Raw genomic sequence first — 25972 nt, forward strand, 5'->3', positions numbered from 1 at the left:
TGTAATTAGGCTACTGAGTTGTCTTTGCACTAGTTGATATGAGAGGTTGCAATTACCGAGTTGTCTTTGCTCTAGTTGATTTGAGAGGTTGTAGCCTAATAACTGTACAAGTTTGAAACTGTTATTGCGTGTAGGCTATTATCACGTTAATTTACATATTTATCCATTCCGCAGATTTGGGAAGCCGTTTACAGATTTTTTTAATCCATTCTACATATTTTGAGACCCATTTACAGATGTATGAGTCCATTCTACAGATATGTGACTTTTGCTACAAAAATAAATACATAATTACACTGCTGTCAACACTTAGGCTTTGTGTTTAGTGTTTATTTTCCTGATAGATCAGTTAACGTTAAGGACTGAGCGTCAACTACGTGCCACAAAGAAAGATGGTGATAGAGGACACGTACGTCCGAAGCGTTCATCATAAATCCCTTAAGCAATATGTCTGCGCCCACAATCATGTTGTGGCCCAGACACGGGTCCTTATTTAAATAATTTAAAAAAGATATTACTGTCGAGCCTCTTTCCCTTGTATTTCCATTTTTATGTAATTAAGTGATATGTTCCCTTAGTTGCTTCACGAATCAAAATAGCGCTGCACGAAGAAACACCGAGTCAAGGCATTGGGCTATTTTCTCAAACGTTCATGTGACTCACTTCCGGGGTGGAGAAAAGAGCAACACTGACGGCTGAACACTCCGTTGCAAGAGTGTAACAAAAAGAAATGTATCTAACCTGCTAGCTGTCCAAGGAATAGCTACGGGAGTCGCAACAGACCGGGTAAGTTAAAATTAGTTATGTTTATTTTCGTGATGTAACTAGGATATAACGTTGAAAATTAGTGTAACTAGGCTACCTTTTTTTTTTATCGCATGGCAATTTATTCAGTCATTAAAGTCTAAAGGGTGGTGCTGGATTCCCGCAATAACAACTAGCCACTGCAAATTGCAGTGTTAGCTGATGCTATTTTTGTCTTCATTCTAATGGCATGTATATGGTTATTTTCCAAATGATCAAATTAGGCCAATCTGTTGAATTCTAACATGGATTAGTATGTGTTGTTGGCTTATGATATCGTTTATTGTATGGTTACCTGATTGCAACGTTCTTGTTTAAAATGCTCTTAACAATTGGATGTCAGGCTTATTAACTTCAAGAGTCAAACATGTATTTGAAAGAATACTGATTTCACAAGTCTGTTCAAATGTTAATACCCTAGGCTACCAGTTTTCTGGTCCGCCACGATTTGAAGGTGTCATAGTGCAACATCTTGCACATTTGGTAAGATGGTAATAGGCGGTGCTGGATTCACAGAGAATCGGCTGCCGTAAATAGTAGGCTACATCTAAAATTCAGAAGTAAGCGATCTATATTGTGACTAATGCTGTATATCGTATCGCATTTGCTCATACCATAGAGAGCTATCGATAAGGGATTGGACTGAATTAGCTTCCTTGGGTTCCTCTGAGTTTTCTTCAATTTTCAGAATGTTATTGAAATTCGGCGATAACACGCTTGATGTAACTAGCGTATAAGTAGGTTACGGACAGTAGGTTAGTACAATCACTTGGGCTACGATAAAAATTGTCCTAATCAAATTGCTGCGCGAATTCATTGCTACATGATATCCACGAATTTTTATTCGTTTTGGCCCATGTTGTTTCAATAAGACAAACATTTTCGCATTTCATTTGCGAATCACAATGCACTCGGTTTTGGAACATAGGTAGGCTAGACTGTTTTTCAGCACTGTGGCCTCTACTTTTGGAAAAGAAAGTAAACTAATACGTCATGTTTGCGTCCAGAGCAGGTATACGAGTCCCCATGGCGCTAAGGGAGACCTGGGTGCCTGGCGATATCTTAGTTTACACACATTGGGATGTTACCCATACGCAACAGCGGGCCTTGGAGTACAGATAACATCACCACTGGGGTAAGCTCTTTCTTCTTTCATTCTCCAACATCTGCATGTGAGAACAACAGCATTCCATTTACAGAATGATAACTAATTGCTTATTTCCCATTTGGTGCATTTAATTGTCATCCTGTTCTGGGGATGAATTGCGGGAAGTGTATCTGCACCAGTGGATTTGTCCGTGATGGTGCCTCTTCAGGACAGCCCCTGAGAGTCTTAGGTATATACCCAGAAAGTTAGGGGCATACATTCAAGATGGATTTCTGTAGTTCAATTTTATACAAGTCATCAATAAAATTGAAATAATACATTTCCATGAATAAAAATGCAGATTTTCTAGTGTTAGGAATTAGGAAAACAAACTATGAACCAACACACTGACATGATTTCAGTTTCCATGATTATTATCCATTCCTTTTATAAAGGGCCTTCCATGTGCTCCCACCCAGTATCAGACACAACCAATCATGGATGATGTAGAGGCATCAAAATTCATTAACAAGGTCAATAGCTATCAACACAAAATTTAGAAAAATAAATGTAGTTATTTAGATAATATTTGGTATTCATCTTAGGGAGATTAGTATTTAATGCTTGCATTTAGTCTCTTCTTTCCCAAGAAGTGACTGGTGGTGTTATAGGCAATCAACAGTCAACTTTTTCTTATAATAGGCTAAAAATGGTTATCTCCCAAAACCACTATTTGCTTGACTGACTTACGAGTAAAATGCCTGCCAGCATTGGGAAAAAAATTATAATGCTTCCTCTCACATGACTGGCTTTGCATGGCAACTGGTATGACCTCCTCCCATGGCTCCTGGTTCATATTAATGAGCCAGCCTCATAGTGCTACTGAAATGGCACAGTTCCACATTGTTTGGTTCAAATTCCACCCTAAAGACAGGGCTGTGTAAGTAAGTGGAACCAGACCTCTGGGAATCCTCCTGATGTCAGTTCATATAGTTGGAAAAAACCACCACTGGTACTAAGCAGCAAGCGATCCATGGATTCACAGTGCAGTGCTCTACCAGAATAATGGGTGTGACGGTTGCCAAGCTCTGCTGTGGTTCACCATGAACCTGAAATGACACAGCAGAAATACAGATTAGCCTGAAAGTGATATTGTTTGGATAGAGCTGCTGAAACATAGGCATGCTTTTGCTTATATTTAACAGGAAAGTCCATGGTAAATGTCATGAAAATACTTGGTCTACAGGCTGACTGACTTTCTAGACTTGATAGTTTGAGATAGCACTATTGCCACTAGATTGCCTGTAGTGTTCTGTGTGGGCTGTCGTGTGGAAATCAGTCACTTACTTGTTGGCAGGTTTACTGGAGAAATCCATGTGTGGATAGCGGATGGTGATATCTGAGCATTTTACAAATGATGCATGCACATGTTTAGAGGTCTGTTGGAGTTTCAGAGGTATAACGTACAGTAGTGGAAGACTAACTGACTGATCATCAGAAACAAGGGTAGTCAAAATGGCAGAGTATGCTGTAACTAAGCCCTCCAAGTAGCCTGAACAACCTGATTTAACCATCTGGAAAAGAATGCTTCAAATTCTTCTGAAACAAAGACTATCCCTTTCTGTCGCATGAGTGGATTTTTAAAATTCTTAGTAGTTTTTTGCTTGCATATTATTGACTTACAATGTGTTCAGCAGAATGAATTTGTATTATGAAAGGCAGTTTTATTGTCAAGAGTATCACATTGTATCCTACTCCCAAATGTAAACATGCCATGTTCTCACTTTCATTGCTTTTGGAGGAAGTAAAATGAAATATCCAGTTCCAAGTAAATGCTTGCATGTTGGCCCAAGGTTAGCATGACAGTCAGCTTGCACTTGTATCTTGTCAGAGGTCTCTAGAAAAACTGATGATCTGCATCCTGTTTACATTTTGTGAAAACGGAACAAAAATGCCACCCAATAACTACTGAATAGCTCCAGAAAATTCTTCAGGTGCTCCAAATTGTGATTTTCAACTTCTGAAGAGAATGGTACAGAATCTGCTGTCATACTTGTTGTACCTGTATGTTTGGCCAGTGACTGTTGTTGAAGTTACTGCATTCCTATGGTAATCACTAGGGTGAATCACTAGGGTCAAAAAAGAAAAGGAACATATTCAGTTTATTTGTCATTGCATTACTCTGTGTGTCACAGATAAATATTTGTGCTGTGCTGGCCTCTCCTGATTTTGCCCCCTGTCAACTTTTGGTACTAGACAAATAGACCTGATTAGAATTACCAGGCGATGACGTTTTTTAAATGTGCGACAAAGCCTATCAGCTGCAGACTATGTTCTGTTGTTAAAAGAGCAAGGAAAAGTGACATTTTACAAGTGTTGCGCTGATGCTAGATAAGCCTAGATAAGAACTGTTCTTTGGACAATGGTAGAGAAGCATATAGGATAAACAAGACTTGATCTAAATCAGAATGCATTGGGAGCACTGCTTCTTATGATCAGGACCATCTGTGTTAAGCCCCTTATTTCTCACTAGAATCTCTTATTGATGTTACAAGTTTTGGTTTGGCTTATGTGTTTTCTGCTAGCGTTTTTTTGCTTTTGTTCACTGGTGGTATGAAGATGTTTTGTACATGCATTGTATTTGAATGATTTGCTATGGAAGGACATCCATGGGAGGGTGGTTAGCACTCCAGATTGCATTTCACGCAATGTTATGGAAACTATTTTTTAAAATAATAATCTTCAGTAGTGGTACTCAATATGGGCCAGTTCTTTTTGAACGTAAGGTACTTACTTTTGGAATTGGACAGGATGCTTTACTCATCTTCAGTATTTAAGTTATTGGTTTGCATTACATGCAAGTGCACTTCAAGCAATTTCAGTTAAACACATTGTACATTTAGACCCAGGCTCGCCCTTCTACTTACTCTGCATCTCCAGTGCTATTTATCTGGGTCTGTGAGACCACCCTATCATGAAACAGCTGTTAAGGGCACCTAAAATGTTCATGTATGGGTGATTCATTTCTCAGCTGGCATGTCTTGTGTTGCTTTTACAGACATACAGTACATCATACATGCTGATGCATAATTAAATCTCTACTTTAAATTAACTACCTTTGGAATGTACTTTAGTACTAGTAAGGATCTGCTTGTCACATTTAGACCTGTGATGTCTTGAAAATGGCAGGAATTTTGGAATGTATGACTTTTGCTACCTGATTATTTTTTAGTGAAAAATTAAAAATCTGAAGTATTATCTGCAAAATTGATGATTGTGCTTTATCAAGAATGTTTTTTCAGTTGTTGTGATGGCAATCACAATCATTTTGACTTATTTTCTTCCATGTAGTCTGTATGTCATTTCTGTATATAATTACTGTATGTGATTATTCAGTGTAACTCAGAAAGGGTTCTGACTGGTCTCCCCCATGTTCCAGGTAAAGAAAGACTGCCCTTGCTGGGGCTGACTTGCCCTTGGCCCTGGGAATGTAGAATAGACAGGGAGGCTTTCAGGGGTGGGCACTTATCAACAGCCTGTGAGTTGGGACTGCTGACAAAAGCTCATTGGTACAATGGATTCTTTGTGGTTATCAGAGAACATGGTGATTTACCTGGGTGAATTGGGCTAGTTGGCTACTCTTACTCTCATTGCTCATTAGATGTACAACAGGGCCCTAATCTCTTTGTAGAATCATTGGTCTTCTAGGCCTGTTGGATGGGCTGTGGATTAGGAGTTGCAGAAGGTGAGCTGTTAAAGAGTCATTGCTGGGTCTGCATGCATCTGTGAGGAGACCAAATTCCACATTTAATTCCTTTTTTCATCTTGGAAATTATTGTGAGTGAGGGGAACAAACTATAGGTGATCTCACTTCAGGAAAATGTTTTGGCTTTTTAGAAAAATAAGCAGATGATGTAATCTGATTCCGTAAACTTGACACATCAGGACTAGGCTGACGCAGCAGAGTATTGCGAATAACTAAACCATGCTACAGAGTTCACTTTGTATGACTTGAATATGCTTCACCAGCATGTTCAAAACATGATAAGAAGACAAAAGCTGACAAATGGACAGATAAGAGGTGAAAAAAACATTAGAAAGATTGTGCTGATAATTACAGACATAATATGCTAATATTATAATATGGTTAATGTCTGTTTGTAATAAACATAAAGGGCTCTGTCTTACACCCGGCGCAAAGCGACGTCAAGCGCAACGCAAGTGTTTTTGCTAGTTTTAGACCGACGCAGTTGTCATTTTCCTGTCCAGTGCCCACGTTGTTTAAATAGCAAATACACTTGCGCCCATCTGAGCGCCCATGGGCGTGTTTGTCTTAAAATGAGGTGTGGTCAGGGGCATTGCTATCTTGAGGCAGTGGAAAGCGATTGCGCGATTGACCAACAAAAACCTGGTCTTAAATCAATGGTGCAGTATTTTAATAATATGTGCCTACATAGGCGGGTGCACAACGCGCAATATTTTTTTAAAAATACATGGCATATTGGTCCATTTCCTCTGCAGAGAAACGTTCTTTCCTACTACTAGGCAAATCCACCATTATACTAGCAATCCGCCAAGGTGCAAGCGCACCTGGCTTTTAAAGGGAATGGGAGATGACACTCTGATTGGTTTATTTCATGTTACGCCCAAAACAAACCTATGATTAATTAAGAGACTAAGTACAACCCCTTTGAACCATGCGCCTTACTTTGCGCTCAGATTATCCGCCGTTAAACTAGCAAAAGTGGATTTGGACCTGCCCTAAATGCACTTGTGCCATGCGCTTTAGACCGTACGCTTATATCGTTAAAATATAGCCCAAAGACTCTTATCATACATGTTTCAATACTGTTCTGTCTTAGACATCAATTAACCAAACCAAGCTTCTTACACAATTTGCATTGTGTAATTCAAAAACTAGCATGTGAAATAAAAATGTGTCATGAAGAATGTTACCTTTGAAAATGATGCCACGGAATTTAAATAAAAAATAATAATAAATGAAAGACTGCATTCTCGGTCATTGTTGTTTAGTTTAAGAGCATCCTCAGTGCTGAAGTACTCTCAAAATCTGACACAAAATGTGGGAAGAGAATTACGCCCGTAGTTCCTTAATGGCTGTGTTTGGAGCTGGCAGTCTGAGGGGTGGGAGAGACGTGTTACAGAGAGCAGTGGTGCAGAAAGTGTTCTGCTCACACCGACACACTGACTCGTATCAGATTCTGCTGCGAGTGTTTTTGGGAGGCCGCTGATCCAGAGGGAGGAACAGAGATGGGCAGACAATGAGCCTAAAGTACTGGTTTGGACCGGATTTGTTCTGTAAGTGAGTCCCTTTTCCTCTTCCTGTTGTTAGGGGGAGGGGGCCTGGCTGTACTGAGATAGAGAAGAGGAAAAGAGAAAAAAACAAAACATTTTTACAAGCTCTGGGAGATCCTTAACCATTTTCACCCACAAAGAAGTCATTTTCCTCGAGGTAGGCAGCTCCTTAGTGACAGACCGCCAGCCAGACGCCTTTTCCGATTTTAGCTAGCATGAGAGGGAGGAGAAGAACCATGTTCTTTCAGAAATGTTAACAGTGATCCTTTTTCCTCTGGCGAATGTAAACTGTGGTTTCATGTGGGAGTGTCTGGGAAAGGTGGGTCAGCGGGGATGGAGTTTTATACGTCCTCCATAGCAGTAACCATACTGCTTACTCTCTGTTGTGTGTTAAGCAGCTGTGGATATGTTGTGTATATTCTTGTGAATGTTCCATGTAGTGGGGACCAGCATGTGACATGGCATTCATCTTGACTTTTGTATTGTGGGGAGGAAGGATGAAGTAGTCTCAGAGAGCCAGGATTAGCCGTGTCTCTTAATAATGGAAATATATTTCAGAAATGGAGCATGGTGTTTTTATTATACCATGAAACCGACCAAAATAATTTTCTTCTTGGGAATTTTTTCTTTTGCTTGGTATTTTCCTTTGCTTGGTGTTGAAGGTGTAATTTATTTGAACATTGCTATTCATCCCATATAGAAACAAGGTCTTTATATGGGGCATATAGGGCAGTTATGAGAGAATGGTAGCTGCCAATAATTGTCCACTGGTGTTTTGTATGTTATTCCACCTTTGGAATAACCATGCCTTTGATTGCCATACCACTTATATTGCCCTCGTTAATGCGATGACTGTAGCTGACATTTAGCCACTGGTGTTCATGCCAAAGTAACATGTAATAATAGTTAATGGTGAAGCTGTCAGGATAATTTACGGTTACACATAGAAGGCAGCAGACCCCAGCCAGCCCAACTGTCACTCTTCACAGAGCCTGTAGACCTGCCCTGGGCGGTATAGCCCAGTAAGGGCACTGCATAAACACGCGTGGCTGTGCTTGTCTTAATGGTATGTCATGTATATTGTTCTCATAAACTAGGACAGTGAGATTCTTTTCTCACTGAAACTATTACTTACTTGTTGCGAGACATTGACTTTGAGGATTCTGAAGGCTGTGTGTTCCACACTTCTGAAAGACAAAGTGCTGAGCCTTTGGATGTGCAGTTTCTGTTCCACATGGAACGTTACACGGCCGTACTGGGAGCGTGACACTGTCACACGGCATCGGGAGCCGCCTGCCACGCCGCCTCCACAGGAAAAGCGTCTGCCGGCCTGACTAAGCAAACAGGGTCCGTCCTCCCGACGATAAACAGGATCTAATACTGAAGGTCAGGGAGTCACTCTGCCTGGCCACAGGAAATGCTATTATTGGAAGCAGCTCTGAGTGAAGAGCAAGGGTGGCAAGGTGGTGGGGAAAAGAGAGGAGGGAGATGAAGGGGCAATAATAATGTCCTTTTTCAGTGTTTGGGGAGAAAAGGAGACGGGACTCTTCCCTCACACTTTAGCTCTGTGACTGCGTGCTAGAGCTGGTCGCATCTCCATTGCCTGCTGATTAATCACTTATTCTGGAGACATTTCACCATTTTCTGTTTTGTATTTGTAGAGCTTCTGTACTTTTACTTTACTTTGCATAATATGGCAACGTATTCACATTCTATTTTCGTACTTATTTATTTATAGGGATCTAATACAAAATACTTTATGATATGAAAACGTATTGATTTATTGATACCTTTTGTGCATTCTGTTGTCATGCTTTCCACACTGGAACTGAACCCAGACCATGTTAGTGCTGGCTGCTGCTGGCAGCCCTGGGGGATGGTTCACCCATGTTCCAAGGAATTTTTACAGCATTGTGTTCATTGCATGGCACACTAGTGAGCCCTCAGGTTGATTAGGCACATGCAGGTTACCGGCACAAACTGTACATGAAGTGTCATCTTCTGATGTAGAAGCTGTTGCTCAGCTGGTTAGGCGGCAAAGTGACCAGCTGTTGTGGTTGGGGCTGTGTACTTCAGAGGGGAGTGAATGCTTGTCTTTACATAACAACATCATTTTATGAATATCAGGGAGTATTTGTGTTGATGGCATTGACACTGCAGTGCTGGCACTGATATGAGCATGATTGGGCTTTCCATACTGGGATTTAAAAAAACTGGAGAAAAACATTGGTGGAAAATTTTCTTATTTTTTTTTTTAAGATTGGTTGATGGCACAGGCACAAACACATTCCATTCTTCTAGCAAACATACTTCCTCTGCACTGCAGATAGCTGTCACAACAAGCCTGCTAAATATAACTGAAGTGAACTGTAAATGTTTCACACTAGTGGTATCACAGATCAGGTTTTCTGTGGATAAGTTTTGTTAAGGCAATCACTCATATATAACAGTTCTTTGTATTTTAGACTACCATTCCCATAGATGCGTATTACCCTTTTGTACCTACAGTTATCTCATTAGAAATTTTTGTTGAAGGGTTAGTTGTACACTTGAGTTATACATAACATGATGAGCTGAGCCCTTTCATTTAGTGAATAACGATAGTGTCAATGCTGCTCTCTTGTTCCACAATTATCTTTATTGCGGAATGAGAGTGGCTGATCATAATTGAAAAGTGCGTCTCAAAGGTGAATATTGTGATTGTTAGTTACACTATTTCTTTGTTTTGTAAGTATAATTATCTCTTCCTTTAAGATAAACGTGGCATCAAAGCCTGTAGAGAGAGAGAAATATTGTTTCCTGTGATGAAGTGCATATTATCTATAAGTGAGTGTTGAAAGTGATAGGTTGTAGTTTGGCTGATAACACTAGGAATGGATGATTGTGGTAACACCTCAACCTCTGGCACAATCTGAATCTATCTGGCACAGCTCTGGAAAAGCTGTCATCGCAGTAGGGTGTGTGCCAGGGCACATATTCACAGGTTTATTACCAACATGCAGTAGTGGCAACAGGTCTGTCTCATCAGTGTGAACGCCTATAGGCATGAGTGTGTATGTAACGGAGTGTGTCTGGTTTTTAGCAGAAAATGAAGGATTCTTAAAAAATGTTGCAGCATAGAGTGGTGGTATATCTGGAATCGGAATGGAATTCCTATGAATGTAAAAAAAAAAAAAAAGAGATCAAACATAAATATTGTTCTATGTCTAATTATACACCACTTGCATAAATAGCATCTCAATTATTGACAAGGAATCAGTATATAATTAATATACCTTTGTTTAGCCATAAATGACTACACATAATTGAACTTAGGTACGCTTAATACCATAAGTGAGTTATACCTTATTAATGATATAGATTGATGTATTACATGATCCTAATAAGAATATGTGACTATACACTGAGATGCATTAAGTGCAGTCAGTAGTCAGAACTAAATGGAAAAAGAGGAATTAATTGAATATATTAAACTGCCGGGCAAGACTGTTTATGTATGATTCATATTACAGGATATTACGCTACAGAGGTTAGAGACTACTATTACAGTCCTAGCTCATTTATTGTGTTTATTGGGCACTTCTCTCTAAGCAATGTGTCTTAAAATTACAAATGTCAATGTAAGAATAGCACTGCATCTTTGCCTGCCACTGGACAATAAATTAAGTACATAAATGGCCATTTAATAATAACAAGGTTTGTATTGAGGGAAACTATCAGGGCTGATAGTTAGTAAATATGAAGACAATATTGAACAAACAGACCTTTACAGTATATTCACAACAGGATTGCTTATAATTTCCATCTAAACAGTTGATATTGCATCAAGGCACAGACCCAGACTTTGCCAGTGACACACACTTTGAAGAAAACGCACGAATCAAGGTAGCAGATTGTTCAGTTCTGACACATGGTCCCCTGTGCTTGGAAATGAGCCATTGAGAGACATTCCCTCTTATAACTGTCTGGTCCCCCTTCCCTACAGCCAACCAGGTCAGGAGGCCAGAGGTTCCAGATGAGTGATTCTCAATCGCCTGATTCTGTCCTCTGAGTTGGGCTTTAGTGCTCTTGCTTAATGGCTGTAAAATAATTTCTCTCTCCAAATGCTTTTAGTTGAAAAATATTTGATATTGTGGCCAGTTCACCCTTCAAAAGCTCAAGGCACATGTGAAAAAAATTCAGAGGTGGAGTAAGCTGTCAGATATTTTAATCTGTGAAGGACAATGGCTAGTAAAGATTTACTGATGTATTGTTTATATGTAGTCGTGAAGAGCAAAGCTAACCGCTTCAAAAGGAATGCAGTTAGGTTATCGGGAGTGCAAGTGATCTAAAAATGTCCGGGATGGTTAAGGTGGAGTTGTGCCAGTCATTGTCTTGATTTGATATAATTAGACATCCGATGGACTTGAACATTTGTCTTTGTAAAGGTGGCAGCTCAGTTTTGCATAATTATTTTTTTTGGTTATGAAAATTAGAATGAATTTCAACACTCAATCTTTGAACTGTTTGACATAACCTCAGGACGAACTAATAAGAATCCATTTGAACATTTCTCAGAACAACGAGTCAGTATTGATCTCTACCCTATCCGCACTTCCTTTAATTCCTTTTCAAAACCACAGTTTCTTATTAGTCGTGTCCGTTATCCTAAGTGAAATGACAGGCAGAAATTGTTTAGATAGCTGATTATGTTTATTCCTGCCTGATTATTTTTTTCTTGAGCCGTAAAGCATTAATTGGATGGCCAGGCCAGTATGACATGTCCACTGTGAAATGAGGAGAGGTTCACTTTAGTACAAGCCCCTGGCCAGACATTGTAATTGGACCACAGAAACCTCAAGCAGAGAATGCTGGGGAGTAGACGGAGGTAATCTTCTCTTACTGTCCCTCATGTTCCCCTCAGGCATGCAGAACAGAGAAATAGTTTGCACATGCACTTCAGCTTCAGGAAGTGAAAGGGGAAAGCAGGACTAAACTAGTAATTTCAGCATGTGTGGCGAGTCTTTAGAAATTTGCTTACATTTCAGATGGATGAAGCAAGAGGCTGCACGTGCTTAGAGTGAATTTGTCCTCAGAACAGTTTCTACCATTTAAAAAATACTGTTCATTAACATTTTTCATTAAATATTTGTTAGTGAGGGTTGATTTATATGTATCAATATGTATCTGGTTTAATCACATCCCCAGCAGTTTCTGAACCCTGTCATAATGATTTTTTCAGATAAATATCAAGATACCTGATAAGATTCTAACAGAACAGAATGTCAGCAGGGCCAATGAAAATTATGTAATTCAATTTTAATGTGTATTTTATATCTACATTTTATATCAACGGGAAAACATTTGGGTGTATTTTTATGTTAGTGGCTACTTTAAAGGAATCATTTGGTGAAGTCACCTCATTTTCTTCTGTGACAGTGTATTTATTATCATTCTGTGGCCTCTAACTTTTAATTCTGTCCTGTATTAAAACCTAGAGACTAGTGTGGTGTAGTGTAGTGTGGTAGCTGGCCAGCCTGAGCACCTTTTCAAAACCATTTGTGTCAAATTGTTAAGATTTGAGGTTTAATTTTGAGTCAGAGTTCTCTGATGAAAAAGATTGACTTAAATCCTGCCAAGCAACCTGTGATCATATTTAATGCATAAGTATGTCCAGTGTGTAATTTCATTTAGCCTACATTCAGCCAGTGGTTGGTCTAGAATTGATAAGTTGAAAAATTCTCATGCTCTGAAGGAATGGTTTACTTCATGACCTAAAGTCTTAGGTCTCCAGCTTATAGAGACTCAGTCATATACTTGGTTTATGACACCTTGTACAGTTGTCTCATGTTCATTTCTGTGCTGAGCTGTGCTGCACTGAATTTAGCTTTCTCCATCATATGTGAATACCCAAGTAAGCTCTTTGTACTGTCTAATCCTATTAGACCTTAATAATCTGAGACAGCTGGCTACTATATACTCCCTAATATTCATAAAATGATGGTGGAATGGTTTTGGAATTGTTAAACGATTTGCATACAATGTATGTGAATCAGAAGTGGTTTCAGTATAGAATCCAGACTAAAATGCGTTCCCTTCCTTATGTCGAATAACCCCTATCCAACTTGTTGTGCACTGTATTTAACCACTGCATTGCTGCTATTATGCTGTTGAGATTCCCACTTGTGTGGGACTGAAATACAGAGCCTAGAAATAGTGTCATGTGCCCGTATTATCAAACAGTTGCTGCATGAGCCCCGCTCTCTGTTGTCCTTCCCAATACCTCTCGGATGCCAGTGGGATCCCATGTTAAACTATTCACCAACTTGCACAGGCAACTTACTGCAGAAACATACAAGGCATCTCTTAACACCAGTCAGGACAGTCGTGGTTTACCACAGTTCCACACAAGGGGACTTTAAACACCAATCAAGAGGGATAATACGGGTCAGTATGGACCCACCACAAGGCAATGTTCAGCTAATCGCAGTGGAGAGCTGAAAAAAACCTGGATAAGCTGCAGGCCCAGAGGATAGGGTTTATCCCCACCAATGGTTTCCCTTGGGGTTTATTCTTCTTTTAGTATTGAAGGGATCCTTCATCCTGAGTTGCCCAAATATACCTATATTAAAAATGCCTTGTGATACCATCAAGTTCTGTTTAAACTTTTTGTTCTGTTAGTATGCAATTGTATCACATTTTCAGGCTCATTTTATGTTTATCAATGTTTATTATGTAAAGTAAAATATGTTCGGTTGAACTTCATAGAGAATAAAGTGTATATTTTATTATACAATCAAAGTATACACTACATGGCCAAAAGTATGTGGACACCTGACATCCAACATCTCATTCAAAATTATGGGCAATAATATGGAGTTAGTCTGCCTTTTGCTGCTATAAAAAACTCCACTCTTCTGCGAAGGCTTTATACTGAATGTTGGAGCATTGCGGCAGGGATTTTCTTCCATTCAGAGGAGCATCAGTGAAGTTGGCCACTGATCAGGCGATTAGGCCTGGCTCGCAGTTGGCTTTCCAATTTATCCCAAAGGTGTTGGATGGGGTTGAGGTCAGGACTCTTTGCAGGCCAGTCAAGTACTTCCTCACTGTTTTCAACAAAACCATTTCTATATTGACTTCGCTTTGTGCCCGTCTAGAATCGTCTAGAATGTGATTATATGCTGTAACAAGAGATCTGGCTATGACTGGCTTCACTGGAACTAAGGGGCCTAGTCCAAACCATGAAAAGAAGCGCCAGACTAAAGGGTGATACTTTTGGTGATATATTGTAGTTTCTGAGCATTCTGTTATTCAGCTTTAACATTTCAAAAGAAGTATTTGAATTTTTAACGTAGAAAGTAAGTCTGGTCACAGATGTCAGCCACAAAAATAGTAACTGACTCATGTACTGGTGAGGAGATGTACATGAAATGTCTCATTTGAATTGAGTGTGCTGACAGTTTTGTTTCTCTCTCTCAGATAAACCATGATTCCCATCACTGAGCTACGCTACTTTGCTGACACCCAACCAGCGTACCGCATCCTGAAGCCATGGTGGGATGTGTTCACGGACTACATATCCATCATCATGCTGATGATCGCAGTGTTTGGGGGAACCCTACAGGTCACCCAAGACAAGATGATATGTCTGCCCTGCAAGTGGGTAGTCAACAAGACCTGTGACACCTACTCAGCTAAGAAATACATAAATGAAACCCTCTCCTCGCCACCACTTGTCTTTGAGCCCAGGGGAATTCAGTATGACCTCGACCGACACCAGTACAACTATGTGGATGCTGTGTGCTACGAAAACAAGCTCCACTGGTTTGCCAAGTACTTCCCATACTTAGTGCTTCTCCACACACTTATCTTCTTAGCCTGCAGCAACTTCTGGTTCAAGTTTCCCCGCACCAGCTCCAAACTGGAACACTTTGTGTCGATCCTGCTAAAGTGCTTTGACTCCCCCTGGACAACACGGGCCCTATCAGAGACAGTGGTGGAGGAGAGCGACCCAAAGCCTCCAGGTAAAATGAATGGGTCCATGGACAAGAAGGCATCCTCTGTTAGCGAGGATGTGGAGGCTAGCATACCTATGCTCCAGAGAACCAAATCCCGCATCGAGCAGGGTATTGTTGACCGCTCAGAGACTGGTGTCCTGGACAAGAAGGAAGGTGAGCAGGCAAAGGCACTGTTTGAGAAGGTGAAGAAATTCCGCATACATGTGGAAGAGGGTGATATCGTCTACCGGCTCTACATTCGACAGACCATCATCAAAGTCATAAAGTTCATTCTGATCATCTGCTACACAGGATACTACGTGGGCAATATTAAGTTCAGAGTAGACTGTACAGTTGATATTGAGAATCTCACAGGCTACCGCATGTACCGTTGTGCCCATCCACTAGCCACTCTATTTAAGATCCTGGCGTGCTTCTATATCAGTCTGGTGGTGGTCTACGGCTTGATCTGCATGTACACCCTCTGCTGGATGCTGAGCCGCTCCCTGAAGAAGTACTCCTTTGAGTCAATCCGAGAGGAAAGCAGCTACAGTGACATCCCTGACGTGAAGAATGACTTTGCCTTCATGTTGCACATGATTGACCAGTACGACCCTCTCTACTCCAAACGTTTTGCCGTCTTCCTGTCAGAGGTGAGCGAGAACAAACTCCGTCAGCTCAATCTGAACAACGAGTGGACACTGGAGAAGCTGAGGCAACGGATCACAAAGAACTCCCAGGAGAAACTGGAGCTGCACCTATTCATGCTGAGTGGCATCCCAGACACTGTGTTTGACCTGCTGGAGCTGGAAGTCCTGAAGCTGGAGCTCATCCCAGATGTCACCATCCCCCCAATCATCGCTCAGCTCTCTAGCCTAAAGGAAATGTGGCTTTACCACACACCTGCCAAAATCGAGGCCCCAGCTTTGGCCTTCCTACGGGAGAACCTGAAGTCCCTTCACATCAAGTTCACAGACATCAAGGAAATCCCTCTTTGGATCTACAGCCTGAAGAACCTGAGCGAGCTGCATCTGACAGGGAACCTGAGTGCGGAGAACAATCGCTACATTGTGATCGATGGGCTGCGGGAGCTCAAGCGCCTCAAAGTGCTGCGGCTCAAAAGCAATCTGACAAAGCTGCCCCAGGTGGTCACTGACGTGGGCGTACACCTGCAGAAACTGTCTATCAACAACGAGGGCACCAAACTGATGGTGCTCAACAGCCTGAAGAAGATGGTGAACCTTACAGAGCTGGAACTCATTCGCTGCGACCTGGAACGCATCCCACACTCCATCTTCAGCCTGCATAACCTGCAGGAGATTGACCTGAAGGACAACAACCTGAAGACTATCGAAGAAATAATCAGCTTCCAGCATCTGCACCGGCTTGTCTGCCTCAAGCTCTGGTACAACCAAATCGCCTACATTCCCATCCAGATTGGAACACTCACCAACCTGGAGAGGCTCTATCTGAACCGTAACAAGATTGAGAAAATCCCAAGCCAGCTCTTCTTCTGTCGCAAACTACGTTTTCTGGATCTGAGTCACAACAATCTCACCTACATACCGGCTGATATCGGCTTCCTCCAGAACCTGCAGTACTTTGCTGTCACTGCCAATAGGGTGAGCTCTCGTGTTTATTTCATACCTTTCATCCTGGAATGGCCAAATTTTTTCTCTCTTGAAGTTTTCTAATGGAGCATGTGATAAAGATCGCACTGGAAAATACCCAGAAGGGCATCTGTTTAGGCTTAGCTGGCCTTATACCAAAATACCAATTGTGTTGGTTTGTACAAGCACGCAAATTATTTCTAGCATTATATTGAATACTTGTATGAACTTGCTATGGAAAAAATGTATATCTTATGATTTCATTTGCAAATGTCCTCTTATAAAGGGATTATGCTACACAGCAAAAGGCCTAGTGTTAATTCAACTCTAACACAGTACATATGAGTCCAGCTGTACTCTGTGAGAGTTGATTTAACTCTGAACATTTTACTGTGTGCTTTATCTTGACAGCAGAGTAATTCCTCTTTGACCCACCTAAAGTTTAAAACATGATGGTACATTTTGGAATGTCTTCTTAAAAGACCCACATCTTGAAAATGATTAATAGGCTTGTTCTGTGATCCACATCTCTTTTCACTGTTCCAGAACCACATGCCAGGGTCATAATGAGCGGTTAATATATTATTTATTATTCAGCATGGGTGCACAGTGGAGTTGGACTCTAACAGCCATAAACCTGCCAAATCCCTTAACTTGCATGAGACCTAATCAGACAAATGTTCAGAGCCGCATGTAACAAAAAGCCAGCAATGTGAGACCTGCTTAATTGTGCTGTAAAAGATAGAATGACCTAGTTTTCTAAGGATTTCCTAGTTTTCTGAGTGACTATTTGTTGAGAGAGCCAATTTATTTTTAGTGTTGAAGTTGTAGGTAAACCCAGAAATCCTTGAAGACCATAGATATGCTTAGTAGTGCCATTAAAGCTGGCAATAATTTATGGTCCTTTTTCCTGGATCCAGCCACATTTTCTCAGAGGACTCGACTCGGCATTGGTCTAATGATCTGCATAAGAGTCATGTGGTATTAATGGGCTGCTTACTCCGTTTCCTTCATGTTACTTTCTACCCAGTCAGAGTTCTCACAAAAGAAGATTTGTTATGCAGAGTTCCTTCAGCAGAGTGCCTTTTGTTGTAAGAAACACTGCTGTCAGGTAAAATGGACCCTGACATTTAGGTAACTGGCAGGGCACTATTGAGGCACGACATTTCTTGATGGCGCTCGAGGCAGACTCTGGTGGTAGGGAGCCCGTTACCATGACATTGGGAGTTGCAACTTTGTCTATCTCTACCTTTGTTCTCCTTTCGGGTGTGTTCTTTGTTCGGTGCAAAGTGTTCTAGGCAGCTGCCTGCAGGCATTTTATGTCTTCATGCTAGCGCTCAGGCCTGTATCACCTTGTGGCCACATTTTTCACCTGCCCCTCCCCCATTTGTGGGGCTAGATCCTTTGCCCCGCCCCACAGGAGGCGGTGAGGAGGGTGAAGTGCTCTGGGCTCACACAATCTGCAGAACGCTGCAGATATTTTTGTCCTCTGCAGTGTGGTTATGAGGTAGTTTTTAAAGTTTTCTGAAATAGAAACTTATGGAAATTACTTCCATAAGTAATACATTTGTGAGGCTTGCTGATGAAATACTTATGCCATGAGACTTGAACATTGCAGTCCAGGGAGCTGATTGTGTTCTTGTCGCCATATCGTGGTTTGTTTTAATTAATATATAATTGTGTATCAACCCTTCAAGAGTTGGGTGCTGGTCTTGGGGCTGCCTTACTCGAGCCACTGAAGATATGATCAACTGCAGCCCTGGAAACTAGTTCTCACAACGCTGAAGATTCTAGGAGCAGGGTCGAAGGGATCATTCTCGGACTTCCTAAATGAGTAACAGCTTGTACCATTTCACTGTAATTGTCTATTTTTACAGTAGAAGGAAATTAGTAATCAATATTTGAAATTAAATTTTACAGTCTCGTTGTCAGCCACAATGTGAATTCCATGCATATTCGCCTTTTGTAATCACTACTAATGTTTCCTTAACACCAGTATCTAGTTATTCAAGGGAGGATATGTCAGAAATGTGGTTAGCTGTCCCATATTTCATAGGAACAACATGCTGCTTTTCTACAGCATTTTCAAAACCTGGCGGCTTGCCAGTACAATAAGAGCCCTGCCCAAGGTTGAGACTAGTTGTTTAACAGAGCAAAATTAGCTATTCATCTGTGTATGCTTGGTACAAAATTCACTGCACTCCTCAGGGAATTAGTATTTTCATCAATGACTGTAATTATATGAAAGCTTGCATTTTTGCATTTTTCACCTACTGTAGGGAATCATTGAATGTTGATCACACATGATTTAAAATTCTGGTGCTCATTAACAATGTTTATTATAACGGAGAGAGAGAGAGAGACAGAGCGAGAGAGAGACAGAGTGGGGGAAGGATATTGTGATAGTACGATCTACCATCGGTCATGGTTTTAGATGTTTACAGCTAGGCTGGGGGTAATCGTTTGGAGTGTATGCATTTGTGCAGTGAGTGAGGCATTTGTGGTTCTATTATAAATGTGTTTCCTGGAGGATATCCAGAGAGGCCAGCTTCTGCCTGACTCACTGCCAGTTCAGGCTCTGTTCTGAGGAATGTCCTGAAGGCCGTTCGCTGTATATCCTCATTTAGACGTGTGTCTTCTGAAGCACAGCAGAATTATACAATAGCCAGAATGGTAATTAAAAGACAGTCCTTCACTGCCAGTTTAATTTGAGGATGGTCTGATTCAGTTAATTAGATGTCTGTTTTTTTATTTAAATGGTTTGTCCCTCATGTCTTCACTGAGGGAGCTTCTTAACTGTCCTGTGGCCTAGCTGACTAATGAACTCATCACTATGACTCAGTGATGACTGGATATGAGGTAATCTCTGCAAAAATAGAAGAAAATGAGTGAACTCACTTTCCCTCTGGCTTTCATTTTGTCCATTCATCATCCCACTTGTGTCATTTCTGTCTTCTCACATTTTTTCCTCTCCTTCCTGTTTTCCTTAATTAGTACAAATGTCAAGTATGTATGTATGTGTATATATATATATATAAAGCAGAGAATCTGCACTTTAACCACATATACTTTGTTTACATAATAATGTATACAGTGATCTATATATATACACCCAATGTGACCCGAAAGTATCTGGACACCTCTTGGTCTAGGGCTGGTTTTCATAGTTTGGGCTAGGCCCCTTGGTTCCAGTAAAAACAAATCTTAATGCGATGACATTCCCATTTTTCTCTTCCTCCTGTATTTATGAAAGCATGTTTAAAGACATTTGAAGTGTTTTCTCTCCTTGGATTAATCTGTACAGCCAGTCAGTTTTTTTTTGCTAGAAAAACTGTAAAACGTGACATTTAAAAAAAAAAAATTCTGTTATTCTTTTTTTCTCTTTTTGCTGTCTCTTGCCCAGATTGAGACCCTTCCTCCAGAGCTGTTCCAGTGTAAGAAACTGCGCACGCTCAACCTGGGGAACAACTGCCTGCAGTCGCTGCCGTCTCGCTTCGGGGAGCTGACGGGCCTGACGCAGCTGGAGCTGAGGGGGAACAGGCTGGAGTGCCTCCCCGTGGAGCTGGGCGAGTGCCGGCTCCTGAAGAGGAGCGGGGTCATCGTGGAGGAGGACCTCTTCAACACCCTGCCCTCCGAGATCAAGGAGCAGCTGTGGAGGGCCGACAAAGAGCAGGCGTGAAGCGGCCGGCCCCATGCCCAGGATGTGCTGGGCCCGCAACAGTACGCACACGTGGAACGAGCCCTGTAGAGAGGGGTGAGCCCGCAGGGAGACTTCCGTTTTGATTAAGGGAAGGGGTCAGTGGTCAGCCATTTGGAACAAAACTTACCAGAGAGTTTTGCTTCTCTCTGTTAATAATTTATGTCTTTCAAAATGGAAGCCAAGGTAAGGTCATCCTCAACAGAATTAACTGTTTGGAAAGCCCATCTAGGGACAAGCATCGGGAATAAGCATATACTATAAATGCTGTGATACATTGCATTGGATATTGTTTTACAATAATCTATGTTTAAATGTATCTGTCCCTATCAAATAAACATTAAAATAAAATAAATTAAGTGCACTGGAGATGAACTGAAGAAAAATAGAGAATTGACATCGAAAAAGCACTTTGTAGTTTTTTTGAAATCCTTAAGAAAAGCGAGACTGAAACGGGTGAAACGGAAATGCTGAGAGGTGTGGTGAGGTGGCCACGCCTGCTCCACTCAGGCGTGGGGTTGAACTTCTGCGCCACAGTTCTACAGCTAGCTTTGAGTGGAAAAGCAAAGGAGACACGAAGCAGAACTTACTGGACCGGGGCCTCAGATATCCCGTTCTGTATTGTTGGCACTGTTGCGGTGGAAGGGTGGGTACAGGATGATCCTGTTTATAATCATGTCACAGAGCAGTGGCTCTGTAGCTGTTGCTAGGCTGACAGTGGAGAACAGGGTCTATCAGCAGGCCTTGCAGTGTCACAGGAGAGACTGCATTGCAGCATTCAGTATCAGACTTTGTGCCAGTTCTTCACCTTTTGCCAAGTAATGCCATCTACCAATACCTGTAGTATATCAGACCTTGTCTTTGAAATCCCACGAAAGGACTGGATTTACAACCTGAGATCTGTAGGGAGAGACATGTACAACAAGAAGCAATATGTGTATCGAATTGGTTCCCAGCACTACATGTGGGAAATATCTTGTTACCAGCATGTTGTGCAAATATTGTTCCAGATTAGAGGAAAACATGACTTTGTTGATGTTTGGGAGGCAAAGACAGTGCATACCCACCATAGGATAACTAAAGAGCCTGTTGTTATTTATGTATGTTAAAAATGTTACTTCTAGTGCTCATCAACCTGGCAGGATTCTGTAACTAAAATAGCAAAGCTAACTCACAGAAATGTTTTCTACAAATGCTTGAATGTTTTTACATGATATTCACTTAATTGATGAAAGAGCTCTACTAGGAGTGACTGTGGTTGAGTAACTTTACCTTGAGTATGAAAGGCAATTTGTACAGGTGATTTTGAAGACTGGCTAACAGTCTTTGATACTAAAATTGGCCTTAACTTGCATTTGCTTTATGTTATGGTTTGGTTTGGTAAGGTATATGTTGATTTAAAAATCATTATATTCTAAATGCACATATTTAAAGTCAGTACTCACAGCAATTTCCCTGCATCTAAAATACTAATTGTTTCAGCCTTAGAACAAAAGTTGTGTCAAATGCCTTTCTGTGCAAGGTTGATATGAGGTCAGCCCCACCCATACACATTGGTTATTCCCTCTGGCAAACACATAGCTAGTACCTGTGTTTAATGTCTTTATTTGTGTAATAACAGATTTTATTAGCTATTCATTTTACAACATTTAATTGTATTTACAGTTTTGTTTATTTACCTCACTGTTCGAGCACCAGAGGGGCCCTTCTGCTGGAGGGCTGGAAAAACCCCCTACTTCATGGGCATTTCAATTTTCAGAAAAAGGAAATGCTCAAAAGACTTCATTCAGGCCCACATCTTCAGTGGGAAGGGATCGAGGCCAGTACGGAGTCTGAGACATTTCAACCAGCATGCGCTGAACAAGGCTCCCCCTTCTGGGTTAGGCGTGGGCCACGATCACAGAGCCGAGGAACAATAGCCCCCAAACTGGTCCAGGCGTGGGTAGCAGTCAGGCGGGGAACATGATGCCTCATGATCAACTTTGACTTGTGCTGGGGCCCAAGGGCTTGCCTGAGGCCATATTCAGATCAGACCGTTGTGTCACAAACAGCCTTGGTCTCAAAGAACTCTGACTCTTAAATGCCTGTCTGCAAGTTCTCCCTTTGTTTAACCTTGTTTCCGTTACCTCCCCGAGCTGGGAGAGCTGTAATTTCAGGGTGTCCAATTCTTTCAATGTACAGGGCAGCAGATTACAGACTACGGACTGATGGACCTGCAGTCTGTGGCTCTTCTCTTCTCATCACTCTCTTCACTGGAACTGCTTGGTCTCAAGCAATTTTAAATACCTGCTCATTTCTGATACGGTCCAGAAGTACACAGCAGCTGTTGGGAATTTCAGTTTGTGTGAAAACAGGGGCATCGTGTCGCTTTTTGTTGGAAATATTTAGCTCATAGTTATCCTATATTATAATCATTAAAAACTTCATTGATTTTCTGTTGTTCACTACCACATCCCCACTTCCTCTCGTGTGTGAGTGAGTGCGAGTGTGTGTTTGTGTGTATACACGCATTGTTTGAGAGTGGGTTTGTGTTTTTATTTTTGTTTATTTTTCAAAAATGATGGCCTGATCGTATTGATCTTTGTGCTTATGTTAACGCCTATATGACAGGCTCTCTCTTGCATCACAGGACACCAAAGAGAGGACTGCTTTCTGAAAAGTTCTGAATTGATCCATGTCACATGTTTCAGTGACATGGGAAAACAAAACGGAGAGAGGCAATGAAGACAAATAACATGTTCATTACTGCATTGTAAAATAAGAAAGAGAGAAGTAACAGTATGCACATACTGTGTATGATACTGAATCAGTAATGCATTCATAACACATTCTCTCTTGTTAAAAGCTGACCCATTCCTCTACTAATAATACCCCTGTGACATTGTTAACTGCATTCTCAGTGTAATACCCATGTCACCAACTTGGCTGTGCTGTGCTATTCTGGGCGTACACTGAGCTACACACAATTGCATTTAGACAGAAATTGCAATGTTATGCCAGTTTCTAGCTTTGCATGGCCCGTTGGCTCCTGAACACTACAAGTAAATGAGCAAGTCTTCCCCTAATCATTTATTGATGTTTATTAAATGCATTTTCAGAAAACTATTTGGTTAGAGGGACTTAAGTTGCCAAGCAAGACAACAAAAAAGGGATATTACATTTGCACATTTTATTTCCGGATACTATTTTAGTTTATATGGAACTGTACAGCAATGCACTCCAGTTGTGTGTAAAATTTAAGCATTTTCCCTTGTGTGTGTATAGTGCCCCCTTGTGTGGAAATTTACTAGTTTGAAAGTTTGCTGCTGACAATGTTCCAGTTATGCAGTGTTTGATGTGGGGAGTGTAGTATCTGCAAAATATTTCATTATGTTTGTGATTGAATAATCAAATTATTTTTCAATCATTAGTAGCTATTGTCAGATTGTCTTTTTTATTTTTAGGCATTTTTAGCTGTTTTATTTGCCTATTTTAAAATAAAAGCATTTGGCTATTGTTATTGCCATAGTGCACAGGTTTTTAATAGTTTTACTTCTGTCCTGAACTCTAGATTGCTGAAGGTGGATTTTTAAAAGGATGAGGGAAAATCTTCCTTTTTAAAATGTGATCAGAGTTGCCTTTTATTTAGCCATTGACAGCCAACAGTGCACAAAGCCTTTCTCAGGAAACGGAATTCCAGCTGTAATCCTGGCAGTGTTTTCTGTCACTGCCAAGGGTTTATTTGCACTTCTTTTCATAATTTCCAGCATCTGATTTTTCTCTGCATGTATTTTATGGCATCACTCTGCTTTGTTGACTCTTGATTTGCGGTTGCTGGAGTGAAGGTGAAAGGATAGTGCCAGTCATATATTTCTACCATGTTATGTTCACCATCATTCATCCTGCATTCAGTCCACATTGGTTTGTCAGTTTAAAAGAAGCTTTTCCTATGTCTGTGTGATTAGTGTGGAGGAGGAAATGTACATCTGCAATCCACTGGGCTACAGTAACTTAATCGATGGTTCTGTGATATGCTAGATAAGTTTGTGCATGCCACTGAAGCTCATCATCTGCTAAAGAAAGAGATTTACATCAGGAGAATGCACTGTAGATACATTATACCGATAAGTGACAAAATGAGTTCTCTTTTCAGAGGAGTTTTCTTATCTTTTATAAGGATATAAAAACTCCTACCCTGGTGCTGTGTGCAGTGTGTGTATAAATGAGCTTCACAGGTGAGAGTGAACCGTCATGTCAGTATTAACTGCACACTCACCTGTCATTTGTGCTTCCTTTGTTTTAATCCATAAAGATGGCAAACTGGACCAATTTTTTATAGCAACTAATCTCTTATTATCTGTCTGTTAGTCAGGTAGATTACTGATAATCAGTTGGTCAGCATCTTTTTTCTGTTATGCTTTTCACTTAACAGTATTCACTTGCAACATCCTAAAGATTAAATTTAAACTTCTTTGTTCAGCACAGGCCTTAAAGGCAGAGTTATTCCACTAAATGAATTCACTCGATTATGGGCGAAAGAATTTGGGAGCAGATAAAACGATGCAAAGCACACATGTCCAGTTTTGTAGTGGCTGCACCACACATTGTGATACAAGTGTGTGATACGCAAGTGTGATCATAGATATTTCCAAAACAGTTCAGCTGGTAATGGCAAACTATACAATGAGCCTGCATCTAATACAGATGGTGACACAGAGGGTATATTTACTGGCTTCTGTGGTTTGTGCTTGGAGCACTGCTATTGATTCTAGTTTCTGAACCCTGGTTATTGATGTCATATGAATGCAGGATATCATTAAATCTGACTTCAGTTAAATGCATTTTCATTGAGTTTATTGATTTGGATTTGCCATTTGTTGGACTGTTATCAGGATTACATTCTTTGTGACATTAGGATGTGTTTTGGCTAATAAAACCTGTTTATGCGGTGTGAATGAGTTATCCTTAATGACCAGAGCTGAGAAACAATATTCTAGACTGTTCCTCCATGCATATTCATATTTCTATTTTATTTGTTAGTATATAGTTGTCATCAAGTTCTAACTTCTACTGTAACTTCTTAGACTTGCATTATATTTGTGTATATTATTTGCTTGAAAATGCAAATATTATTTATATACTGTGCTTGTACATTTCAGACTTGGCCAGTGGTGACTTAAAAAATTTGAACTGACAATTCATAAAGGAGGTGTATACTTCCCATGTGAATTTCTCTCTTCAAATATTAAATCACAACTCATTTTCTTCTAAGTTGCCAAAATTGTTAAACTGATAGTATTGATAGTAACTGGAAAGGCTTTGTTGTGTGAACTATAAGTACCCTTATAACAATCTTCAATATCATCACTTTGGATGAAGTCTTCAAAGCTTTATTGTTCATTTCTGTTACTTTTCTACACAACTCTGACATTAAAGTACAATAAACTAAATATGTATAAAGGCTAGAGTGTTTCATTTCCCACCTCTCTAATCACTGTTCCCT

The 25972-nt window shown here is 40.6% G+C and overlaps 1 protein-coding gene and 1 long non-coding RNA gene across 3 annotated transcripts; one reads left to right on the plus strand and one right to left on the minus strand.

Moving 5' to 3' along the window:
• The first annotated feature begins 400 nt into the window (after positions 1-400).
• lrrc8aa (leucine rich repeat containing 8 VRAC subunit Aa) lies at positions 401-25929 on the plus strand. 2 transcript variants are annotated; one of them, XM_035390278.1, is made up of 4 exons: positions 401-786; positions 1812-1939; positions 14666-16805; positions 20197-25929. In XM_035390278.1, the coding sequence occupies exons 3-4, from the start codon at positions 14673-14675 to the stop codon at positions 20470-20472; spliced, it is 2409 nt and encodes an 802-aa protein (XP_035246169.1). In that variant the 5' UTR covers positions 401-786; positions 1812-1939; positions 14666-14672; the 3' UTR covers positions 20473-25929. The 2 variants fall into 2 exon arrangements, with proteins under 2 accessions (XP_035246169.1, XP_035246170.1); XM_035390279.1 differs by lacking the exons at positions 401-786; positions 1812-1939 and adding an exon at positions 7072-7364.
• On the minus strand, positions 2188-3478 carry LOC118212426. Its single transcript, XR_004762217.1, has 2 exons — positions 3239-3478; positions 2188-3000 (listed from the first exon to the last, which is right to left on the minus strand). It is a non-coding gene; the product is annotated as an uncharacterized LOC118212426 (long non-coding RNA).
• Positions 25930-25972: the final 43 nt, after the last annotated feature.

Source organism: Anguilla anguilla, chromosome 14 (assembly GCF_013347855.1).
Source record: "Anguilla anguilla isolate fAngAng1 chromosome 14, fAngAng1.pri, whole genome shotgun sequence".
Lineage (NCBI taxonomy): Eukaryota > Metazoa > Chordata > Actinopteri > Anguilliformes > Anguillidae > Anguilla > Anguilla anguilla.

Coding starts and splice junctions, on each gene's coding strand:
- lrrc8aa (XM_035390278.1), top strand. CDS start 14,673: ATGATTCCCATCACTGAGCTACGCTACTTTGCTGACACCCAACCAGCG. Junction 16,806..20,196: donor TTGCTGTCACTGCCAATAGG/GTGAGCTCTCGT, acceptor TCTCTTGCCCAG/ATTGAGACCCTTCCTCCAGA.